This window comes from Phodopus roborovskii, unplaced genomic scaffold (genome assembly GCF_943737965.1).
Source record: "Phodopus roborovskii unplaced genomic scaffold, PHOROB, whole genome shotgun sequence".
NCBI classification, from domain to species: Eukaryota; Metazoa; Chordata; class Mammalia; order Rodentia; family Cricetidae; genus Phodopus; species Phodopus roborovskii.
The window spans coordinates 1,103,700-1,129,280 of NW_026126423.1; the positions used below are offsets into that span (position 1 = coordinate 1,103,700).

General features: G+C 40.6%; 1 protein-coding gene across 2 annotated transcripts in view; it reads right to left on the reverse strand.

Moving 5' to 3' along the window:
* The window catches only part of Ppp3ca (protein phosphatase 3 catalytic subunit alpha), a 287,711-nt gene that overhangs the window by 16,031 nt on the left and 246,099 nt on the right, over positions 1–25,581 (reverse strand). For both annotated transcript variants that reach the window (XM_051185440.1, XM_051185441.1), the window contains exons 9-10: positions 19,690–19,815; positions 17,480–17,554 (exon numbers count right to left, since the gene is read on the reverse strand). In XM_051185440.1, coding sequence (XP_051041397.1) covers positions 17,480–17,554; positions 19,690–19,815 — 201 coding nt within the window. The remainder of the gene's footprint in view (positions 1–17,479; positions 17,555–19,689; positions 19,816–25,581) is intronic.

Sequence of the window (25,581 nt, forward strand, 5' to 3'; positions counted from 1 at the left end):
CAGAACAGGACCCTGGCCAATTCTAAGATCTCTAAAAGAACATTTGTGTTATTTCCTGGACAGAAATATGTCTTTCAGACTAGTCATTATTTCCCCACAAATTCTGAAGGAAAATCTGGAAAACCGAATTGAATTTGTAAAGAGACAAAGGTACAAATGGTAACAAAAATGAATGCATGGGCTTAGCACTGGAGAGATAGCTGACTGCTTGCAGAGGACCTGGGTTTGGTACTAGCACCCACACATACTGATTCACAAACAGCAGTGACTCTAGGTTAGGGGATCTGATGCCCTCTTCTGGCCTCTGTAGGTACCACACATAGGGTGTGTATACATACATGCATGCAAACACTCACACATCATATAATAATTGTAAGTGATGCATGGGTCTATCCAAGTGCATTTTTTTCCTAGAATTTTCAGAATAAAAAAAAAATCAATCTACTTAAGCAACTGCCAAGACAAGCATTGTCTTAAAACAAAACAAATTTCTAATACTGCACGATCTCTAACAAATCTATTTGGTTTGTTTATTCTCAAAAAGCAAAAGAACCCTTTCCTTGTTAAGATTTGTGTGTGTTTGTGTGTGTGTGGGGGTTATTGAGGATTGGCTGTAGGCTCCAGTGAAGGCTATGTACTGACATATCTAGGAGATGAGCGGAGCATATCCTTTGGTGTTCTCTGTGAGGGGACTCCCAGGATAATGTGGGTGACATCATCCTATAAGTTTGGAGCATGGAGGAAATAAAAAGGGAAGCAAGAAAGCCAGCTACTGTTGGCATCCCACCTGGCTCTGTGAGTCGCTACCTCCCATACCCTCTGCCACTACCAACCAAAACACCTGAAACCCTGAGCCCAACCTGTCCCTGAGTTGTTTCCTCAGAAAATTTGTTTTCACATGAGTTTACAGAAACACTAAGGTAGAAATTTAAAAGAAAATCCTACTGTGTCACATATATGCATATATACAAATTATATATACACACGAACTACTAAAGTTCCCCAACCCTTGGAAAGATCAGAAGTATTCTTAATTTGAAAGAACAGTTTCAGCCCCTAAGATTTTCTGAGACCAGAATATATAGGTGATACGGTGATACGTGAAATAAAATTTTCTCTCTTAATCCATGAAAAGAACAAACTTTGTGAAGGAAACACTTTTGTTTGCGAGCATAATTTGGAATTGTTTTCATTGTTTGTTCAGAGCTAAACAATTGAATACCACCCTAACATTCCTGGAAGAAGAAACAAAATTGTGACAGCACAGACCATTTTGAAATGGCTTGGGAAAAGCCATTTTTAAATACATTTTCTAAGAGAAAACAGAACAAACCTACTTCTATGTGATTAATCATCAGAGTTGATGCTTATGAATATTCCTATCACAGATACACGGGTATCCCCAGAAGATGGGTGCTGGCCAGTGGCGTCATCCCACCATCCCTGTGACTCGAAAGCAACCCCAGTTTTGTCTGTTTCTTTTTCTCTTGGGGCGACCACACCATGGTAGTTACTCCCTTACTTCAATTGGCAGGCAGGGCTTGCTATTTCCAGCTGTTCTCTGTGTCACTGGATGGAGTTCAGGCGCCAGTCAAGAGCCACCTGATTCCACACACTAAGAGTTCCCTGAGTTATTATTTACCTGCATGCACACCAAAGAAAACACGGGCGCCATCCCTGCCTCAAACCGTACTCTGAGATTCTAACAGTATTTGTAATTCAGACTATTCTGCACATCAAATTTTACTCTAGACATCAAGTAAGAGACTGAACTCACTGTTTAGATCACAGGTAATGGATGAGTGAAACTACTAAAGGACATTTCTCATTCTTTCCCTCTCTCCCTCTCCTCCTCATTCTCTCTCTCTCTCTCTGTCTCTCTCTCCCTCTCTGCCTCTCTCCCTCCCTCCCTCTCCCTCTCTCTCTCTCTCTCCCTTCCTTTTTTTAAGTCCTAAGAGGGATGGAATTGGCCTCAATAGATGAGCTCTCTACTTGCTTTATCAATTCGTTACTTGGCTCTGATTTTGGTCTAACAGCTATTCCCTCTTTGCTTTAATATTTCCTACCCTCCACTGACCAGTCATCCCAGCGGTCATGTTGTGCTGGGCAAGGGAAAAGACTGGCCCTTTCCAGCATATGATCCGTCCAGATCATGAAACCAATCCTCTGACACATAGAATGGAAAGTGTAAGAGCGCTCCAACATAGGTGACTATATTTAGAAATGCAAACAAGAAACAAGAAAAGCAGGGAGGAGAGGTTAAGATTCTAGAACTAAACCTGTACATATTTAAGAGAAATGGGAGGGGGTCAAACATAAAATCAAACAAGTAAGAAATACAGGAGAATTATCTCACTGAAAAATCACCAGCAAAGGACTTGTCAAAACCAAAACTGGAGCAACAGAAAGCAAGACTCTAAGGAAAAGGAGGGAAATACATTATGATGACCCACGCTTCCCAGCTCACCAAGGGCTGGCCGGCAGAAGAATGCTCAACACTAGGCTTCATATGTGACCCGAGCATTCTGGCAATCACAATCAATATGTTATTGCTTCATTTTCAGACCTGACGAGTTACTCTACAGTATGTAACATACACTGTTTCACATAACACAGTAGTATCTACCAACAAATGGTGACTTAATTTTCTTAATGAAAATTTCGCTTTAGAAATCCTTTAATAATGCAGTTAGAAGTTTCGTCATCCTCTTTATAAAATTGAATATTTACTGAGGAATTCAAGTAAGTTTACCATAAATTCCAGGGGGAGACAATAAGACTACATTTATCTCCTCTGCTCCCAAGACATGGTATTATTTTGTAACTCAGTTGGCACCAAGCTGTAGCCTAGGCTTGCCTAAAGTTCATGACAATCCTCTGGTCTCAGCTTCAAAGGTTCTGTGACTGCAAGCCATTGCATCTGTCAAGACTTGTCTTTGAAGATCTTCTACGGATACCTCCCATCTTTTTAATTATTCAAAGTCTCAAACTCATAGCATGCACTAATAACTTCAGAGGATACCAAAACAGATTTTTGGACATGAATGACACCGAGTATCATTAAGCTGGATAGAAATAAACCATGGTAGGACAGTTACCATGTGTATGCCCTTATACTTAGTATTGCCCTCCTAGTTTGTCTTATTTTCCAGAGATGACTAATCTCTCTTTTGAAAATGCACATACCATTGCAAGTTGTCTCAATCTATAGGCCAGCAAAACGTGTGTGTTCCAGACTTTTTTGTTCTTGCTACATACAAATAGAATATCATAGTAAACCTTCTTGGTACTACCTTGCCTCAGTTGTGGTAATGTGACATGGTTATATTAGGTAAGGGAGATATATAAAACATTTTATATAAATAACTGTGGTATCTTTTCATTGAAAAGAATATAATCTCTTATTTTAATTCAGAAATCCCAAACTGAAAGCTATTATTATTTCATATGCTAAGAAAACAGTAATTTCTCAGTTTCCATTCTAGTAATTATCACTTTTTTTTTAATTGCTTCTTTTTTCAAAATCTTTGAAGCTCTGATGGTCTCCTATGCCTGGGGGAATCATTCTATCATTTCTGGAATCGAGCAATCTCATATTCTAGTTTCCTCAAAGGTGGAGAGGCCACTACACAGATCAAGCGACTGTGAAGACTTCCCCATACTGTGTTCTTCCTGCCCTTCACGGGGCGGCATTTCCCCACCCCTTCCTGTCCCCCTGACTTCCCAGGAAAAGTACCTGCGCCAACGGGCTTGCTAAATAAGTGCCACCAGCTCACACACGGTGGCTTTCAGCCTGGAATGATGCTGCAAACAACACCATAGGGCTGCAGGGAGTGCTAGAATGAAGAGGTCCTAACCACATGGAGTACTCGCCATGTAGGAGGTGTTGACCTTCTCCCTCAGTTCACAGTTGGCATGGAGGAGCCTCTGCTACCTCTCTAAGTCCAAGTAAACTGAGGTAAAGGTATACAGGCGGGTCTATTAGGAAGACTGCTTTGTCTCCAATCACTCACTCATTCATCACACGTGTCTGCATTAAGAGCCTGCTGCCCTGAAAAACAGGGGGATGAATAAGGCCTCGTCTCTTGCGGGAGACCCTGGGAAGCACTGACACAGACTGGCTGCCATGAGAACACCAAATACAGCTCTTAACTCTCAGACTTCAAAGGAGACACTGCAAGCAGCCACGAGAGACAACCTCTACTGTGACAACCTGCTAATGATCCAAGAGGAGGCCTGTTTGAAGCCACAAAACGGTGATGTATAATAGTTGGAAGCAACTGTTGAAAGATCTTGAAGCATCTTAGTGAAGGATAAATAAGCAGCAAGAACAGGTGGAAAGAGGTAGGGAACATTCCCCATAGAGAGTTTTCAAGCGGTGTACAACAACTACTTACACATGTTCAGATAATGGCTGTGCCTAGACATCTGGCATGAATGGAGAGTAGATACGTTGGGTGATGGTCAAGTTGGGTAAGAGGTAAAGGAGGCAAGTCCCATACTACACTAAGAAGGCTCCAGCAGTGGAGCACATGTAGATAGCAATGTTCGGGAGCATCACAGAAGGAACACAGGGGAATAGAAGCTGCTTTGCCAGGTACCGAGGAAGCAAAAGCAGTTGTGGCCGATGGGCACTTGGCTATAGGCCATACAGTTCTTCCTACTTTCCCATAGCTTCAAAAAGGTTTGTAATAAAAGGTGAAAAGCAAAATTATGCTGGCAAGAAAGTTGGTTTTGAAAGAAAAGTGAGAGAACAGGTTTGGGGGCAGTTGTGCCTATGTCTAACCTTCTTCATATGACATGGGGGTGCACGCACTGACTGAAAGAAAAGCAGTATCGATGGCTCCCTGGTATAGCAACCTCCACCATTTATTCTCAGTACCCACATCAGAACACTGAACTGAGAAGATGTTGGCTTAAAAGTGAAATTAAATAGATCCTAAGTAGGTTAAGTATAATTTTACAACTTTAAGAAATGAAATTTATCAGCTATGTGGAAACTTTATAGTCATCTTTGAAAAGAGGAATGTTTTCATATTAGCCTTTGTGGGGTGGGGGAAGAAATCAGCCTTTAAAAATTATTATAGGGCCGGAGAGATAGCTCAGTGTTTAAGAGCACATACTACATACTATACTTATACAGGATCTAAGTTCGGTTCCCAGCACCCATTTTGGGCAGCTCATATCTTCCTGTAACTCCATCTGAAGGGTATTCAATGCCCTCTTCTGATCTCTCTTGGTACCTGCACGCACGCACGCACGCATGCACGCACGCGCACACACACACACACACACACACACACACTCATGCACACACACACACACACACACACACACACACAAATAAGGTTAGTTAGTTTTAATTTAAATTTTATTGGCAGAGCTATAAGAACATGTCCACTTCTTCATTCTACTGGCCTTAAATCTTTTATATTACTTAGGTTTTCTTCCTTAAAATGATCTTTAAATAATTCAAATATGTCCATAATATGTGTATGTGAAAAGTGCCACACACAACATGTACTCACAGAGACAATAAAACCTTCTTTAAAGGGTGAGCATGTATTAAAGCTTATTATTTGCTGGTGGAAGTCACATTTCTTTATATCTTTAATTCATACGCAGAGAGGAGATACATATTTATTCCTTATCACTTTTCCAGGTTTGTTAAGCTCAACAAATTCATCACTTGGGAAACTATTACTATTTGAAAATATTCTTCTATCATGGACCACTCTCAGTATATTTGTAATCATAATTTAGAGAGCCCTTCACATTATACTTTTGCTAAACAGATAGCTGATCACTGAATCTGAATAAGGCCACTTATGGGATGAAAATAAGGAGTTAAAATCTGAAATATCTCAGCGGCTACATTAAAACAGAAACAGCTTTCTTTTTATCTACAATCGATACTTCTGAAATATAGGCTACATTCAAAAGAACATGACACCAGATGCACGTAAAATCCTGACATAAACTGTCGTTTACAGTTATTTACAGATGGTGATGACATTTATGAATATGTAGGATGCCTCATTTGGGAGAATACATGTTCCAAATTTGTGGTAAGCCTTCCTTAAACCTTATCTTTCTTGTCTTGGCATTCAAGAGTTACCTTAACAGCAACCAACGTGAGCTTCTGCATCAGAAAGGACTGCCATGCTTTCCAGAGGTTGCTTTAACATCTTGTGTCACCACATTTTCCTAGACCACTGTGATCCTGAATCCTGGGCTTAGGGAGGGAACCACAGTGCTGTGCAACTGTCCTTATTCTGTTAGACGTGCTTCAAAAGTGCAGCCCGAAAACAGAATCTCCCATTGACCGCCAGTCTCCCCTCCATGGTTAAATAGTTATGAAAACCATAATATTATGAACATAATCACTTCAAAATGGCATGGACATATCACCATTGCCAGTAGCATTTCTTATGTTCTCAATTTAATTACCACTGTCATCCCTTTAAAGAAAAAAAATCCATGAACAAGATCTTCCTTGGTATTAATGCACCTTATTCCTTTCCATCTTTGAAAATGCATTTTTATTTCAACTTACTTAATTTTAGTGCATTACAGACTTAAACTTTAATGTGTGTGTGTGTGTGTGTTGTTAAAGGTTTTAAATTTTTTGAGACAGCAGGCCCCAAATGTTCCAAAAATTCTTTCAGAATATCTGTCACAACTATAATTACTTCATAATCCAGCTGAACAGCACAGACACATGATGTTGATGAATGTTAAACATATATAGAAATAAATTTCATAGGTATTGACCTCTGAATGATAGGGATGGGAAGGAAGAGGCACTGTTTTAATAAGGAGACTTCTTTAATGTTCTCAGCGACAGAGTCCAGGGAGACCACGGTCGTTAGGATGGGAAAAGGCTATAGAGAAAGAGGCAGGCAGCTGCCTTGAGCTCCAGGTCAGGAATGTTCTCATGACGGCTGCCTTTTGGACAGAGGATGTGAAGATGGGGGTTGGTTTAAAGTCTCCTTGAAATGTCTTTGGTGATGCAGGCAGACTTCATACTCCAGCCTGCAGACTGTTGTAGCACCAATGAGGTTCCTTCCGGTTTCTGAAGTAACTCTCTCCTTGACAAGCAGTAGTTCAGGGTCTGTACTGCCACCACCCAGACAACGTCAGTATGTGCTAAACCAATTTTAAAAGACAACTAGCTTCTTTCAAGCATAGATGACATTTTACCTTTGTATTTAAACTGTTGTGTATAGCCACCCACAGCGGGAGCCCAATGCCTACTTTCCCCATGAGTTTCAGGACTTAATGAAAATCTTGTGAGGTAACAAGTAACAATGGTGTGATATTTGTATAAAGGTACTTTATAATATCCCTTTCTCGAAGCCCCAGGATGCCTTTTAAAATATAAATTAAAACAATTTATAAATTAAATATAAATTAAAACAATTAAAACCCTATGGTGCAGAATAGATTTTAAGGAAGGACAGGAGACCCTTCCTGTCCACCTGTCTGGTCACAAAGCATAAATGAATTCTTTGCATGGGAAGCCTTAAAAAGGCATGGACCAACGTGCCTGATTGTTGTCACTAGCTGGTAATTTCCTTAGTTAGAAGTACTTCCACTTGCAAACTCTAATTTAATCCAATGCACTATTGTCTTCTAAGATGGTGTTGTCAATCAGCATAGTGAATACTGAGCAGAATCACAGAAATGGACCACATTTATAATTCTCACTGGAGTGAAAATTAAAGATTTTAAAAACCGTCTGTAAATTTTTTCCTGGAATGGGCACATAAGCTATGTATATCTTACCAAGGACATCTCATTTTCTCTGTTTGTCAAAGGAGAAACTGTGAGCCTGCAAAGTTCTACCTTGGGTAGTCCCTTTATGAGTACAAACAATTAAAAACAAAACAACATAAATTTATTAAACAGATAACAGACAGCTAAATATTGCCAAGTTAATAAGCAGGCTTAATTTCTAAGAGTAAAATGATTAGCATGGCTACAAATCTCTCAAGGAACTTTCATAGAGCCCTCATCTAATAGCTGATGGAAACAGAAGCAGACGCCACAGCTAAACACTGAGCCAAACTCCTGGAATCCAGTGGCAGAGAGGGAAGAGTGATGAGCAAAGGGATCAAGATCAGGCTAGAGAGAAACCCATAGAAAAAGCTGACCTGAAAAAAAGGGGAGCTCATGGACCCAGACTGATAGCTGGGTAACCAGCAATTAACCGACTCAGACCCTCTGAACATGGGTCTCAGTTAGAAGGCCTGGACAGTCTAAGGGCCCTCTGACAGTGGATCCAGGATGTATCCCTGGTGCACAGAAGGACTTTGAGAGCACATTCCCCATGGAGGGACACTCCCTTAACCTAGAGGCAGGGGGAGGGCCTAGTTCCTACTCCAAATGACTTGACAAGATTTTGATGATCCCTCCTAGAAGGCCTCACCCTCCCTGTGGAGTGGGGTTGGGGTGGGATGGGAGGTGGGGTTGGGGTGCATGGGAGAGGGAACTGGAATTGATATGTAAAATAAGAAAAAATAATAATAATTAAAAAATAAAAAAAAAAAAAAAAAGAAAGAAAGAAAAAAGAAGAAAAAATCTGATGGCTTGTAACCCAGGCAAGATGTTTGGTCAGTAAAGAGGACATGCAGTAAGGCTTCCCTTCCCTCACCTGACCCCCCCAAAACAGCAGGAAAGATGAGCACTCTATCTGGGTTACCATCAGTGCACAGCGGCGATTCAAAGAGAAGCTAAGGAAACACCGAGCTGGAGCCAGTGCCCTTAATGTGAAACCAGACGATGCACTCACTGACTCAGCCATTCCTTTAAATGAACTGGCATGCAGGAGACAGAGCGACACCTCGGTGCAGATCCTGTGCCCTAGAATAAAAGGCCTGGCTGGGGCCCTTGCTTTCACACTGACCACTTTCCCATTCTGGGTGACTCACGAAGACTCACTATGCTTCTTCTCATTATCTAAGCAATAAATAGTGTTCCACATGCCCCACTCGCAACACTTCGTGTCACACTCACAACAACTACAACTACATGCAGGTGGTTCTGTTAATCTCCATATGAAGCGGGCACTTACAAAAGAAGTGATTTGCTCAGAGCCACCAACTGGAAAGACATGACACAGCCAGCGTTCATGACAGTAGCATGTTGTTGATGTAATTCAGATCAAGTGGGAGAATTAAACAAGCAGCATGTCCATAGGCCAACCTTCAGCAAGCAAGTATACAGGAACACAGCAACCTGCTGAGGCACTTAGCTCAGAGCCTGGGCGATTGGGAGGTGCTCAAATGTGCAAAGCAGAAAATATGTGAGTTCTGTTCTATCAATCCTGACATCTCTCTTTGTATAATTAAAGACTGGTCATGTGATCCTGGTGACTATTAGCTGCCCAGAGATGGGGCCTGATCTGTGTTTGAAGCCATCCAGGCTCAAGAATGTACTCCAGACTGTGGTGACCAGAGATGACAGTAGCCCTGCAAATCCCCAGAACAAGGTGGACTGCACCAAAAGATGCAACGACTAAACACAAGCCAGGCTTCTATTTCTAGAGAGTTCGGAAAAAAGTGGGAGGCCAGCTTCTCATGAGATAAAGATGAAAGAATAAAATGAAGTTTTCACAAAAGAACACAAACTATCTTATAGAAAAATAACTTTAAAACTATGTAATTCAGGATATTTATACAACTTTTAAAGTATAACCATTAGGTGTGTATTAGAGGTCAAATACATTCTCTGAAGGGAATGTTTCGTATACTATGGACTCATTACAACCTCTGCAGTTATCTATCTAAATATATAATATATAAGAACAAATACATAATGCAATATTAAAGTTGAGGTATTCCATACTATGTTTCCAATGACTTCTTTCCCCCTCTTTTGTTTCTTTATGGTTTTGCCATAATAATAGCAACCTACTTGCTTTTGACATTATAACATTTCTTTCCTTTTCCTCCCTTCAAACCCTTCCACAGAGCTCTCTTTGCTCTATAGTCTGGTGTCTGATTACCAAAGTTACTGTCTGGAGATTTCATTTTCTGGCCAGAATTATGACTTCCATTACATCTTGCAGCATTGCATGAAAACACCTTGCAACATCTGTGTTCAACCTGCTCCTTAACCCTGGCTCTCAAACTCATATCTTAGGGTGCCTCCTTTTCCCTTACTCTCTTACCTTTTTTTATCCAGCTGTCTAGAAGTATCAACTTCAAGGACCAGCCCGTGTGTGTGTGTGTGTGTGTGTGTGTGTGTGTGTGCGCGCGCGCTAGTTCACTCAATGGATTCACCATTAAGAAAGCCCATTCCCTGTGGTGGGATACCTTCCTCAGCCTTGATACAAGGGGGAGGGGCTTGGACCTGCCTCAAAGTGGTTTGTTCTTCGTGGATTCCTCAAAGGAGGTCTTACCCCTTCTAAGGGGTGGATGGGAGTGGGAGGAGGAGAGGGGCGGGAGAAGGGGAGGGAGGAGGAACTGCGGTTGGCATTTAAAATGTCTTTTATTAAATAAAAAAGAGTCTGCCATCAGCCCCGATATTTTCTTTCGAAGGCTCATTTTCCAAGCCCTCGTGGGCACTCTGAGTCCCGTGTGCCAGTTTGACTCAAAGGTTCGTGTGACAGAAGTCATTGTCCTCAAACTGACTGGTTTATCCCCTCTGTGATTCAGTGTGTACCACCACAATCACCTCTCATTACCACTGCTACTTAGCCTCAATTCTGTGAATTCAACACAACTGAGAGCAGCTTGAAATGCTCAGAAGGTCTTTTGAACAGTACTCTTTAAATTGGACTCTAACCTTTGTTCAGATCTAACCACTTCAACTGAGATAATTTCCCACATTCCTAAATTATACCCTTGTCCATCCTTTTATTTATGTTCATGCACGATTTCAGGCCTGAGAACTGTGCTGTTATTGTGCTAACTTGTTTTCAGGGTATGCTTCGGAGTAACCAGAAGGGGAACCACACAGCCACCCCAGAGAGCTCACTGTGCTCCTATCTCTGCTTTGTATTTCTACATAAATAATAAAGATGTGATATATTCTGGGGGCAGATGCCTGGTGCCTGTAATCATGAAGCCATGTGCTTGATGTCAGCATTGTGAAATGAATACAATAAACAATTAACAAACATTTCCTGGTCCCCTCTCAACCATCAATTATTTACAGGCCATACAATTTTCCTCCCTATACTGCAAACCAAAATGCTGCGTGCAAAAACAACGGGCTTGGAAATAATAATCCGAGACAGGAGAACCGTTCTGAGTGGGCATTCTTCAGCACCAAGCAGGGGCACCATCAAGAGTTAAATTTTAGGCTTAAATGATTCACCCCTTTAGACTTTTTAAGTAATAATAATAATAACAACAACAACATTTCGATACTGTCAACATTTGCTGAAAGTAATCCCTTGAGTGTGGCGGTCAAACCTGAATACTTAGGGTCCCCACATACTTTTCCAGGAGAGTAAATTGTGTCAAAAGGTGTCGTGTGGTAGGTCAAGTATCTATCTGCCATGGCATGTAAGTACAATTCTGGTAGAAATCCACATAGCTAAACCCTTTAAACCCTTTCAAGGCTACCCCCAGGGGCCACCAAGATGCCACACTAGGCTTTATAGTTCCTAGCTTTACACTTTACAAAGTTCTGTGTTTGACATTTTAAATCGAGATGAGATTGGCAGGGAGCCATGTGGGATCAGTGATATTATACAGAGAGAATTGCCTGCCCGTTAATCCAAAGCCAGAACCTTTCTTTGCACTCAGTTGGACGGTTTCACAGAAGCATGGGGAATCTGGTCAGCTCACATGGTTGAGTACTTGCTGTGGCTAACATAAGGATAGGAAAACATGTGGATAAGGACAGGGGTGTGCCATGTGGTTTTCTCCTTAGTTAAAGGCAGAGGCAGGATTTCTAATTAATATTGTCTTTCAAGGGTAGCCTGGAACTAGAGTTGGCTTCTAAAGCATTCTTATATTATTCTACTCTTTCTTTTCTTACCCTTCAGGATTTCAGCTTTACTCCAAAACATTTTCTCGTTAGTGAGGCTTATCAAATATCACAGTCTCAAACATAATTTGTATTTAAGGGGGGAAGAAAAAGTGATCTCAGAGTCTGTGACTTCAAGACCTAGAAGCCAATCCCAAACGAACAAATGTGCCTCACTCACCAGTCTGTCCCTAGTTTTATGGTGCCAGTATAGCTTTTTGCACTGTGGTGATGAACAAAACAGAAGCCTTGGGACTGAATCCCCTCCTCCCCATTTCATGGAGCCTTCCCTGCTCCTCGGGATCACTTATAACACCTTGTTTAAAATGAGTCTTCTTCATAAATAAGGATTAACTACCGAACACGAGAGTCATTGATTTGGGCTTCTAACATGTAAATTGTGGTCTCAGAAGATGCTCCTTGGCCATGAACTTTCCAGACTTTTCAAGATAACTGCAGGCAGATTGCATTTGGCTTTCAACACTGGAACAAGTGAATTAAAAACAAACAAACAAACAAACAAACAAAAAACCCACAGGCCAATGTGAACAGAGGCCCTTTTAAGACAGGCTCCTTTCAAGGTAGAAGCTAACGGGAGAGAAAGACAGTGTGAGCAGACAACTCTCTGTGTGCTCACATACACCTAAAGTTTTCACAGGATGAAATGCTTATAACTTCTTAGAGAATGCCATATTGCAATGGGTAGTTGGAAACCATCTCCTGTATTACTTTTTGTGGGCGAGGAACAGGCTGGCCTTGAACTCACAGTCCTCCTACTTTAGTTTCTCAAGGGCTTCACTAATGTTTATGGGCAGAGCTTATAAAATAGTCTGTGTTGTTCTTAACAACTGTAAGTATGCATATGAATTTACTCATCCCCTCTCTTCCTTCTTGTCCCCCCACCTTTCTTTCTAATGCTGCTCCTGATGGAGAGATTCTAAGTATGGTACTCTCAGGTCTTGGACATCTCTAGTCCCTGAGAACAAGGCAGTACCTCAGCTAGTCTGCATCCAGGCTCTTGCTTAACTAGTTATATTTTTTAGACTTTACATCAACAGAGTTTTCCTTACTCCCTGTGTTAAAATGGGGACAGAAATAGTACCTTTAGACAATCTTTAGGTTGTCGTCAAGACTGATGGCAATAGAAACAGCCCAATAAATTGTCTAATAACCCTTATAACACACCATGCTTATTTTTTTTCTTGCTGTCCAAAATGATAAAATTAATGAAAGTGTTTATTATGCACCAGCAACTTAGAAGGACAGGGTGACACTTCTAAGTGTCCGCAGCTGCCACTCAGCATCTTCATCACTAAATGCTAAAGGGGAGGTGTTAGACCTGGAAGGCGATGCGGGGAATCCCTACTTGCAGCAGGCCTTTCGGACACTTAGAAGTCAACCTGATATGACAGAAACATGAGCTGTAAACTCCTATTATTACCTCTGACTTTTTAGTTGCCACTGGATATGGGGCAGACTATTGAGAAGGGCTAGATAAATCACTCATCAAGAGGCAGCCCCCTTCTAAAAAGAAAGCAGTTGAAAGAGACACTTTAATTGAGCCCTTTGATGTCTGCAGCAGAGAGAAGGAGCCCAGGGTCACCCTCTCGATGACTGACAGGTTTCAAATCTGGCAAAGATGACACAATGGAGCTGTAATTTTCCCGTACAGTTGGGGACGCTGTAAATAAAATACAACTCAAATATATGCTGCTGTATCCCAAAGAGACTCAAGAAACCCTGGGGTGTCTCATAAGCTGTGCTTTGAGCACTGCAGACATCCACTAGCTTGCTATGATGCACCATGTTTGGCCAGTCCAAAATGGACAGTACTCATACTTGGACATACTTGTCATTAAAACATTTATCTGTGTGTATTTCTGCCCCTAATGGGGACATTTCTGAGAACTGCGCTAAAATTTCAGTCATACTTATAGACATAATATGAGGGCAACATACATTACTATTTGTTTCAAACTCATGATCCTAGGATTCTTCACTCTGAAGGACAGGCAGACCCTGAAACTGCTGTGAATCTCAGCAAGAGCTGCCAGGGCCAGCCTTGGAATTGTGCCAGGTGAATCCAAATTGATCGTGAGGGGCAGAGGGCACCTTCCTGTATGGAATCTAACTGTCCTCTTTCAGTTCTTCCAAACTCCTTTGAAAGAAAATTATGTGTGTGGGTGTGCACATGTGTACCAACCACTGATCACATGAAAGCCAACGCTCAACATCAGGTGTCTTCCCTTTATCTCACTCCACCTTTATTTTGTGAGTCTCTCACTGACCGTGAAGCTCATCCATTAGTCTAGATTGGATGGGTGATGTGTTTCCGTGACCCGCCTTTCTCCATTCCCCTCCCTGCTTGCACTGTAGCTATGTATCACCATGCCTGGCTTTCAAGTGGGTGCAGGGCACAGCTGAGCTATCTTCCTCAGCCCCAAGAGGCTTCTGGGAAATTTGAATGCTGAGCTGTGAAGTAAATTAGGGCCTTTGTTGCCACCATGGTCTTGGGAGGTCCACCAGCCAGAGTCAATCTTTCCTAAATGCTTCTCCCAACTCTTCTTTCTCTCCTGATATTCACATCCACAAAAGAAAGACTGAACTAAGAGAGTCCTTATCTCTAGTCTGACTAAGGCAGAGAAACAATTTTGTAAAAATAGAAAACCACACACTACTATGCAAGGTATGATGTGTTCAAGACACTAAAGACAAGGGAGTCTTCCTTCTCTAAAAAGTAGATAGCAATGCTTTCTTTGACTTCTTTCTGCTGATCTCCAAACTTGTAGGAATTTTTCAATCAAGTAATTTCAATAGAAACCAAACTTTTTTTTTAAAAAAAGTCTTAATGGTGCTTGAAAATTTGAAAGCACTAATTGTGTAAGTGCAGCTAGCAGATGCGATGAGTTAAATAGAGGATGAGGTTCAAAAAGGAAAAAGCATTTATTGATGCGAAGTTAACAGTGAAGGAACATGAAAGTTAGGGACTTAAGGATCAATTCTAGCTGGCAAGGAAATGCTGGTTCCCAAAGACCAACTTTCTGCACTTGACTAGGACAACAATGTATTTGGTCTGAAGGACTCACCTTAAGTTGTAGTGGGATGTGCTTAGAAAGAAAGAAAAAAATCTTTCAAGACTTAGATTGAAATTAATTATTTTAAAGGAGAGTGGTCACACAGTATTTTTCCATATAAGTGACTGAGATAGAGTGGTGAGCAGTTCAGCAGCCAGGAGGCTGCAAAGCCCTGCTGGGGCCCCCTATAAATTATAGCCATTGCTGACATCCTACAGCGCTGCTACAGACACGCAGCAGATTATTTGCTATTGCGATGCATTAGAACGCAATTGCAAACATGTGTTCTTTGTCTACACCAAATGCTTTATAAATGTTGGCTGACAACCCTGGCTAACGTAGATTTGTTTACTGGGGGATTTATTATATTAATGCTAATTAATATTAATTTTAAGAATATTTGCATTCAGAAGAAAATACCCCAGATTATGGAATTTGTCATAATTTGAATTGAAACGAAGTAGATAAGCCTTGAAACCAAAGCTTTTCTGACTTTCTACCATCCTTCCCTGTTCCTCTTCTCTTGAAGCAACCAGACCAGTGTTCCCATTCCTAAGGGCAAGCCAGAGAAGCTGGAATGCCTCTACCACAAAGCAAGCCACAAAACTAAAAAGTTCTCCCTCTTCTTCGAAGGCACGAAAGCATGCTGAGCAGAGAGACAAAGGTGCATCTAGACAGACAGGCTCCCTGCCTTCCCAGTCCGCTGCTTGCCTGACATCATACCCCCTGTCCAGCACTGTTGTAAATCGGTCCATTATTCATCAAATGTAAGCAGCAAAAAAAAAAAAAAAAAAAAAATATTACATAATAGTTCTTAGCTTTCTAGGTAAGTTTTTTTTTTTTTTTTTTTTTTTTTTTCCCCTTCTGATGGCTTCAGTGTCACCTAACACTGCATAAAATTCTTACACTTTTCTTTTGTGGATGTTCCTTTATTATAGACTCTAAGTCACAAACTTTAGGATGGATGGAGAGAGGCATCATGCCTAGCTGCCTTTACAATGAGTAAAAGGGCTATAGGGAAAAGAACCTATGGGACAATGTGTATTGCTGTTTTAAGATTCAGAATCCATTTGGTTAGTATTCTTCTTTTAGTCATTATGAAAATGTCATCTTTTAAGAGATAGCCGTACTCATAGAGAAGTTAACAGTAGCAACTGTGGCTATAATATGGACAACTGTAAACTTAACTCATATTTGCTTAACTAACTCCAATGGACGTTTTACAATTCCTTAAAATCATTTTTTCTTTCTACATCCGCTTTCCTCCTCTCCATTCTATACTTTTGCACTGAGATATCTGAGGACAATTCGTGAGGATGGGTGAGGCAGATGAGAGAAGCTATTGAGAAGAGAAATACTTATATGACTTCTGTAGTCTACCTGAATGTTATTTTATATTATATATATTATCAAATATATATACTATTCATCCATTTTCTTTTCACCTGGAGCTATAAGTATCTTGTACTTTGAGCTGTTATCAGAGTTAAAACAATAAAATATTAAATCATGCCATCCAAATACTAACTTATAGAAATGGCCATGGTTGCCTTCTGTATAACTAAAGAGGCATTCAATGGCTATTCGTTTAAATTAGTCAAAGATCTACTTCTCTCTTTGTCTGTGTTCTTTATTTCCTAATTTCTTATTCCCTCGACATTATGTGTTCCACTAAGATGACTTCAGCTCCTTCAAGGCACCGAGGAATCCCCAGTGCTCCCCACACAGGGCAGGGCTTATTAAATATGTATTAAATATGTATGACGAAAGTTCGCTCTTGCCACATCTCTGCTCCTTCCTTCCATACCATTTCTCTAGGTCTCATAGTCATCTTTCATTTTTAACCACACAGACCATCTCTGCCTTTAGAGAAAAGCATTATCATATAGGATCTCAAAATAATTTAAAAACTCTCATGGGTTCACCATTATACAATAATTCAGATACAGGAAGTATCAACATTTGATGCTATCAACATTGCTTAAAAAATGAAAATAAGGATATGAATGCAGCTAGTAGAAATGACGTATTAAGGACGTCGTTAAAGACACCAGGCCTAAACACAAGCTTACTCATGTGTAAACGCCTCTCTTTACCCCAAACATCAAGACAAATGGCAGCAGAATTAAAAGTGGGCAATAGAGAGTTGTCTTTTCTAAAGAGGAGAAAGAATATCAAATAGCAATGTGGGTAACTGAAGGACAGTTATTAAAATAGTTTATATTTCAACAACAGTTTCAAAGGAATGGGGAAATTCTCTTATGGTTTCATTTCTGACATTTTCTCACCTCAGACAAAATGTTTTAATTTTCAACATTATGATTTAAACATAAACTGAAATCTTAATTTATGACTGGGGTTAGCATTGCAATCTTAAGCAATCACATGGCAAATGGTATCAGCACAAAGGCTTAACTTCTTACCGTCAAATCCATCTTCCTCTGACCCCAGCTCATCGTCTGAGCAGATGTTGAGGACATTTACCAGCATCTCAGTCACTGCAGCCAGACAGGGAAGAAAGAGAAGACGGTCCAGTTACAGCTTTATAGCTCTGTCATTGTCCACTAGCAAATCATGCAACGGCATGCTTTAGCTAAGCCATTTCTATGCTTCTATCCTTTTCCACAGCATCTGGATTCATATCTATTATTATCCATCATAGAAGGAAATTCAGCCTAATTCCATGTAAGCTATTCAAAATTAAATTATTACTTCATCTTTTTGAAACCTCCTACTAATACTTATTAAATATAGGTCAACAGAACTTGAGAGAGAGGAGTGTGTGTATGGGGGGGGATACTGGATGTGAGTATCCTGTAAATCTACAAGGGAGGAAAAAACTGTCTTGGAAGTTTGTATTTATTTCTACAATGATGCTGCCCGATCTAGATTAGATTACAGACTTCTGTTCAGCAGGGACTGAGCAAATGCCAGATTCCTTTTTGTTAATTTGCCTAATCCTCCATAGAATTCAGTTCCATGATAGGTGAGGAGCTTTGCATTTAATAAAAAACTGCTGATGGATGAGCTAATACATTTGAAGTAGACTTGGGAATATTGATCTTTAGAAATAAATACGTTGGTAGAAATATCATTACATTTGATTTCCAAAAAGGCTCAATGATACTTTGAGATGAAGTAGAATTTAGCAAAGTAAACAGATGCTAATAGGTTTATAGAAGAGTGTGCTGAGTCCTTCCTAGCAATGTGCACGCTACCACATTTAATGTTATTGAAATTTGCTTGGATTTTATCAAGCTGGTAATGAGAGGCCCATGCTTCATCAGGGACTGTTTTTAAGCTTACCAAGCATTTCAAAAACACTCTTTATGAATTGAAGAGCGAGTAAACACCAGTGGTGCCCACATTAATCTGGGGTTGGATTATCAAAGTTGAGTTACATTTTCCAATATATCACCGATTACTTTTATAAAAAACATGGTCAAAACCTGAATAATGACCAGAAACCACCCACCTAAAGGGTGTTTCTCCTGCCTGGTAGTTGTTAGGCTCTGTGCTGCTCCAGTATCCACAGCAGGAAACAGCAATTGAACCTGTCTGCACACTGGGACTGATTAGTGCAGGAACCCAGGGCATGGAGTCCCACTGTGTGGGTGGGGGTGGCGGGGCCTATGGTTTATTTGGGTGTAAAGGAAAACGTATCCACTGACAACTCTCATTTTCAGGTATTAAATTTAAAAACAGTCTCCATATGTCTTGTAGTGTCCCCCAAAACACACAGCTTTTCTATGAAGCGCATGGAAACTTCTCTTCTTACAGTGCCAAGGCCTTCTCCTAGGCCACACAAGGAACGAGCCAGCGTGTCAGTTAGGCCTTCTGGCTACAGCTCAGGGGCTCCTGGCTTTTGTATATTTATTTGTATGAATATATATATGTATGTATGTATGTATGTATGTATGTATATGTATATGTGTATGTTGTGTATATATTTACTTATAACCATCAATAAACAAGATTTCTTTTTTTTTTTCCTGAAGTTTGTATTAAAATGTGAAACCAAAACAAAAGGGGAAGAAAGGGAGATGTCAGGGAGAGAGGAATGGAGGAAGGGACAGAAAAGCCCAATTCTGAAGTAGTGGTGCAAGTCAGCTAATAGGTGACTCTTAAGATGCAAACGTCTGCAGTTGGTGTGACACACTAGGGTATGCTTTGCTTTTAAGGAACCATGGGTCTGCTGTTTTGTACACTGTCCCTCAACATGCTGCAGGTGCTAACCAGTGCCACACAATCATGAATATTCATGAGAGGAGTACAATGAAAGCACAACTCTCCTAATTTTTGATAGTAAAACAACTTTGGAACTAGAGTACCAAAGAGTAAGAAGGAAAGAGTTGAGACCGGATGATGCTTTATTTCTACTGTTTTAGAGAGTGTTACTGTTCAGTTGCAACTGTGTACAGATTCCACATTCCTTGTATCCCCTGAATCCCCTCATTGCATCAGGGCATCAGGCCAGGGCATGCTGTCACACCCTTCCTCTCATGGTACAGACTGGGAATGCTATGGGCTAGGACCCAGCATCTTTTCCTGAATGTTCCTTGTAGCCCACAGCACAGCTCTTATTGCTTCCCAGGATATCTTATTAAGAACATCTCAGGACCTCACAGCATACCTTTCTCCCCCACAAACGGCAGCGACCAGGTGAAAACATCCATGAAATTCGGGAGCCAGTATGGGTGGGGGGAACAGTTGAACTGTCTGATGTTCATCACATTGTTCTCGTACTTCAACACTGCAGCTACAGCCAGGAACAACACAAGAGGACATTTGAGTCAGCACACGTCTCTGTCAGTACACATGCTTTTGATCCACCAAGAAAACTCAACTATTTGAATTAAGCTCCAAGCCATGAGGACAAATAGCCTCATCAGCCCTGATTTCCTGAGTCTTGGCCTGAGGATGCTACTGTGTGTGCAACGTGCAAGTGGTAATTTGAAATAATATTATCATTTGGAAAATATTTCTATAATGTAGTCAGCAATTATCAGGAATCAGATTAAGAGCCTGGTGCGGTCAGGAACATTTTGTCTTACTACCTGATAATAAGGAAAAGGTGGCAATGCTAAGTTGGGCTGACATAATTTAGTAATTTTCCCAGATACTGGAATTAAATACCTCTCCTACTCTCCCCATCCTCCCCCACCTCTTTCAAGCAAAAGCATATTTTTCCCCAGCAGCAATAAGTTATATTAATCAGCATAAATCACACTATATTTTTGATTAGATAAATTAAAGTAAATTAAGTAAGATACTTGTATTTAATGCCATATAAAATAACACACTGTTGACTCTAGCTCTGATTTCTGAAAGGGCCTCCAGAAGCCAAGCTGTCTGCTTCTCTCTGTGGTATCTGTGGGCTGTACAGATTCTCACTCGAGCATGGCTACTCTTACTTCTAACTGGATATGGAAATTCCAGCTGTGCTGATACTGCTCGATCCATACATACAGGGCAAGCAAGGCTCTGTGGGCACTTTCCATGAAAGTGGAGTCATATGTTTCAGGGGAGACCCCTAGCTTAGGACTTGACAATAGCAACCTATGGGACATGCTTGGGTTAATTTACACCTGCTTTTCCTATTCACTGTCTTTACTGTTGCTACCTGAAAAGGCACAGAACAAATATATTTCCCCCTAAATGACAGTCCTTTAATGATGATGCCCTCTCATTGAATTATAGGAGATTTCATTTTTATTGCCCTTCTCCACCATGGCTAGTTTTGCATTGATAGTGTGTAATGAATAGATCCCGAGTTATGTAAAATGGGTTATTTACACTGACTGGTCGAATATACACAGAGTTGTTTTGTTACTTTGCATTTAAAGCGGAACTTTATAAGAGGAATGTGTTCTAGCATCTGACTATGGATAACAGAGCAGACATCTTTAAGCATCTATTAACTGCCTTTATTGGGACTGAGCTTCCACAATAATCCAGATGCTGTTATACAACACTGTCTTTACCATAACAATGTTTTCAAAACTGATGTCTCATTTGGAATATTTTTTGCCTTGAATTTCTATGAAATGCAAGACCTTCCCAGAGATTTGTGAAGCTCAGACACTCTCCATTCTGTGGAGCCCTACTCGGTTTCCTTGAATTCTAAAAGCTTGAACTTACATACTGATGGCACAGTTGTCAGGGAACTTTGATCAGGGTCAGTCTACATTTATGTGTCTACTTGAATGCCCTCCACCCCATTTTAAAGGTCAGGTATCCTAAAATAGGCTATAGGCTTTCTCCTGTAGCATTTTACTCAGACTTGACCTGAGAGGCTGGAACAAATCCAGCCATTCCTTCTACAATATTCACTCAAACAAAGACCCCTTGCCCTCTGGTCTCCTTCACATAAGACTGATTGTCACTTTTCACCCTGTCCTTGATCTGGGTGTATACCAGATGGCCAATGTCTCTGTAAGTGTGAAGACCCAGGACTACCATAATCTTTTCTGTAGCCTTGACTGGTGTCTGAATCCAGGAAAGACACAGCTTTTCATGTTATGATATGCCTCCTGTGAGCACTGAGCTGCATTCTAAGTGCACTGATGGTTTTAGAAACTTGCAGTTAACTCCTATTTGTGTGCAGGGAGGTTTTGGCTGTGAGTTATCGACCTAGTTGACTAATATGGCTCTAGAACACATAGAATCCGGCACTGTGGGAACACAGATGGCGCAGACAGGAAGAGAGCTGGGATTCTCTTCTGAGAGGACACTAAATCCTGCATATATTTCTGGAAATTGTCTTTTGCATGGCCCTATTATTTATGTAACATGACATTTGGCAAAACCAAACCCAAACAAAATAAACATAAAAACACCTCGACCAATTACCATACCAGCACTTCCGATCTTCGGAACAAAGTATTTCCAGTGTTCAAAATTGTTATCCGAGCACAGATTCATGCTACGATTTTTACAACTTGTCATCATTGCATTTGTTTTCATATCTTCAAAGGCATCTTTTAGGGCTCAAAGCTGTCTTTTTAGAGTAATTGTTGCTCATCCCCTACCCCAACTTTTTATTAACACCAGGTGGAGGTTTAGCAGGAGGAAGGCAAAAAAAAAAAAAAAAAAAGGTGGCTGGCTCTCCATAGCCACAGACCCCATATTCCTGGATTTCGCCAAGCCTACACAAAAAGGACTGAGAAAAGGAAAACCGTCCACACTGAACAGGCACAGAATTCCTTCTTTGCCATCAGTCCCTAAACAATTCAGCACAGCAACTTTTGACGGAGCTTTGCCATTGTATTCGGTATTGTGAGTGATGCAGATGATATGACACCTAACGGGTGTTGCCTGTAGGTTAAGTACACACTGTGCCATCTTATTAAGGGCCCTGAACATCGGTGGATGGTGGTATTCACAGGAGGTTTTGGGGTGAATTCCTAGTTGCCACCTGGGCATAACTATATTGTGATTAACACTGCCTTGGATGGGAGAACAGGGAAAGCTTTAAGAAATATTTCACTCAATCCTCAAAAGGAATATGAGAAGCAGTGTGTGGCTTGGGGGGGAGCACACACATGCCCTTACCTGCAGACAGAGTAACTGCCGTGGGGAAAGGGAGAAACTTGCTCAGATTATACAACCAGCAACAGACACATCTCACCCCCTTTCCACTCAGTTTTTCCTGACACCAAACCTATCCTTTTCCCACGATTCCCTGCTGTCCTTCATAAATTATACATGCACGGATGCTAGTCCTAGCTGTGATACTAATTTAACTTTGGATGTGGTATCCATTTTTAAAGACGGTTCAACTTTTGCCAGAGTACGTGCTCAAGTGAAATGGGATGCAATTCCCAATCGAAGGCTGCCCCGTCAGTGAATTAAAGAGAAGTTGTGTTCTGTAGGACAGCGAGGTAAAAGCAGTCTATTTGTTTCCACATCTGCTCACCACAGCTTATTTCAGTAACTCCTGAGAAAGCTAATGCTGCTTATTTTGTTTATTAATGATGGGAATGATACACTTCAACAGGAGGTACACACAGCGTCCAGGCAGAGCAGGGCACTCAGTTTGGGCCTTCATACACATAATCACAAATCACAGTGTTTTACTGAAGTGTTCTCACCATTTCTCTTTGAGAACAAGCAGTAAATGTCAACTTTGGTCCAAACACAAATCATACATCTAGCATATACACACAGTTACCATAACAACACAAAGTACTCAGTGTGTGGACAGACTCATTTTCCTTTGACATTGGCATTACTCTCTCTAAAGATGAGCAGGAGTCTGAAGGGCCAAGCAACTAGACATCTAGTGTATTCCGTCACTATTTAGGACATCCAGGGCCACTTAATGTCTCTAGGTTAGATCTTGGTTTCATTACCTGAACATGTGGGTTTATCTAGAAGATTTACATGACCTCTTTCCAATTTATGTGGAATTAACACACTTTCAGAAGAAAAACCTCATGATTAATACAATGACTGATCAATGTTCTCAGTAATTCTATAGGCTATTTTTGTTGGACTTTTCCTGATTTCCTGCATAAAAATAATGAATTTTAACTTAAAATGCAGAACCTCAATAGGCATTCTTTTCTTCAGTGACATACATATTTGTGAAGGAAGCCTTTGAGCAACCTCACATCCATGAGTTACTCATAAGATTTGGTATTTTTTCCCAATAATTACATATTATCGCAGTATATAGAAAATAAGCTACATTAGTCTGAAACATCACATTCACAAAATTCAGTTAACATTTCATCTTCCACCTCCCACACCTTCCTTTTCTGACACCTGCCCCTGCCTGTCACTGATTAAAAAATGCGGATGGAACCCTAACAGTGCGCTTTCCTCCGAAGCATCTGAGAGACAAGCATACCCCGTGCTGTGAACAAAATACAGATGATTTTATTTGCACAGATGCTGGAGATACCTACTAAAAATCTGAGGAGACACAAAGAAAACAAAGCAAAGCAAAACACAAGTGCCCTGTCTACCGACCACTATTAATTTCTCAAGACTTTATATCACTTGCACTTGTCCAGAGGGATGCAGAGACACTGGAACACATTTGTGGGCCTTAAGTTATTCACGGTGACTTACAGCAGAATAGACAGCACAGAGATGAATGGCTCTCTTAAAGCTGCAGGTATGAAAATCTGCCAGAAAAGACTATGTGATGCAATGGAAAGAATACTAATCCCACACATTGGGAGGCCACACACTTATTCTTCTTGTGATGTCAGAATATATCATCTCAGAATTATGCAATTATTTGGTCCAATCATTTCTCTTGTACCTGCAGAACTCCATCCTCAAAGGCATGTGTCTATGTAGCTAAAGCCAGCAACCAAGGTCCCCGTGATGCTTGTGAAATGAACACTGGATTTTAACTACTTATTACAATTCTGGCATACAAGGAAAGGCCTCTAGTATTAAGTTTTATCTTCAATCCTTTCAGTAGTATGACTGGCTCTTGCATCCAGTGAAGCCAAAGGAATACAGCCCACACATCATGCTGTGGCCGTGTCACACCATGCATTGGAACACAGACAGATCCTTAGAACTAAGGGGTTTCTGTGATTTTAAAATTGTTAGGGCACACACACACACACACGCACACACACACACATTCATTTAATAAGAATTTTTGTGCAAGTTGTCAACATCTATCAATACTGAGAGGCAGAAAAACTGGTAACAAAGCAAAAAAATAAATGGTAAGGACAGCAAACCTCAAAGGGAGACTGTAATTCAAGAGACGTTTTCAAAGGCTTATACCAAGAAGTAACTAGTTCATCAAAACACAGGCTTAGTAAATTCTAGGTAGATTTCAAGGGCAATACAGATCCTTTTCTGAGGAAACAAACACCTCCCCCAACTATTTATATCAGGAGCTATATTGATCCTAACATGCCTAGATTCTCAACACTCATCTTTTTCTAGGGTAGGGGAGAATGGAAACCAAAGGTGGAAACAACTTGAATTATATTCTTTTTCTCACCCTTGCTAACATCTTCCATCTCCTTATCTGTAATTGACCATTTATTTTCATCTTAAAGATAAGAACAGCAATAAAAGTGTGAAATATACCAAATGGGGGCCTTCTAGAAGTACAATAATCATAGTCTATCCAGAAATAGCAAAAATATGCATAATAGATCCACGAGGTGATTTCCTTCCAGTTTTTCCACCCACAAATTCTCTGGAGGAAGAACTAACATCACCCACCATGCTTTTCTTGCAAAGTCCCACCTTCACAGGAGGCAAAGGTCTTGAGGAGGGACCATGTGCTCAGGATACTTTCTTGCAGCAGTTTATGACCTGTGCAGGATGCCACAGGCCAAGGGTTTCTGATTTTGGAAAAAATAGGGTGCTTTTTCTCAATCTGTATTTTATCCCAGAGTTTTGGGAGATATGATTTCCACTTATTATCATATAAACATATGTATATATATCCTATGTATGCACACTTCTTCATAATATGCCTTACATGAACAGATTCCATGTCCCTTACATTCCAAATCTGACTCTAACTTGTTTCTTGTCT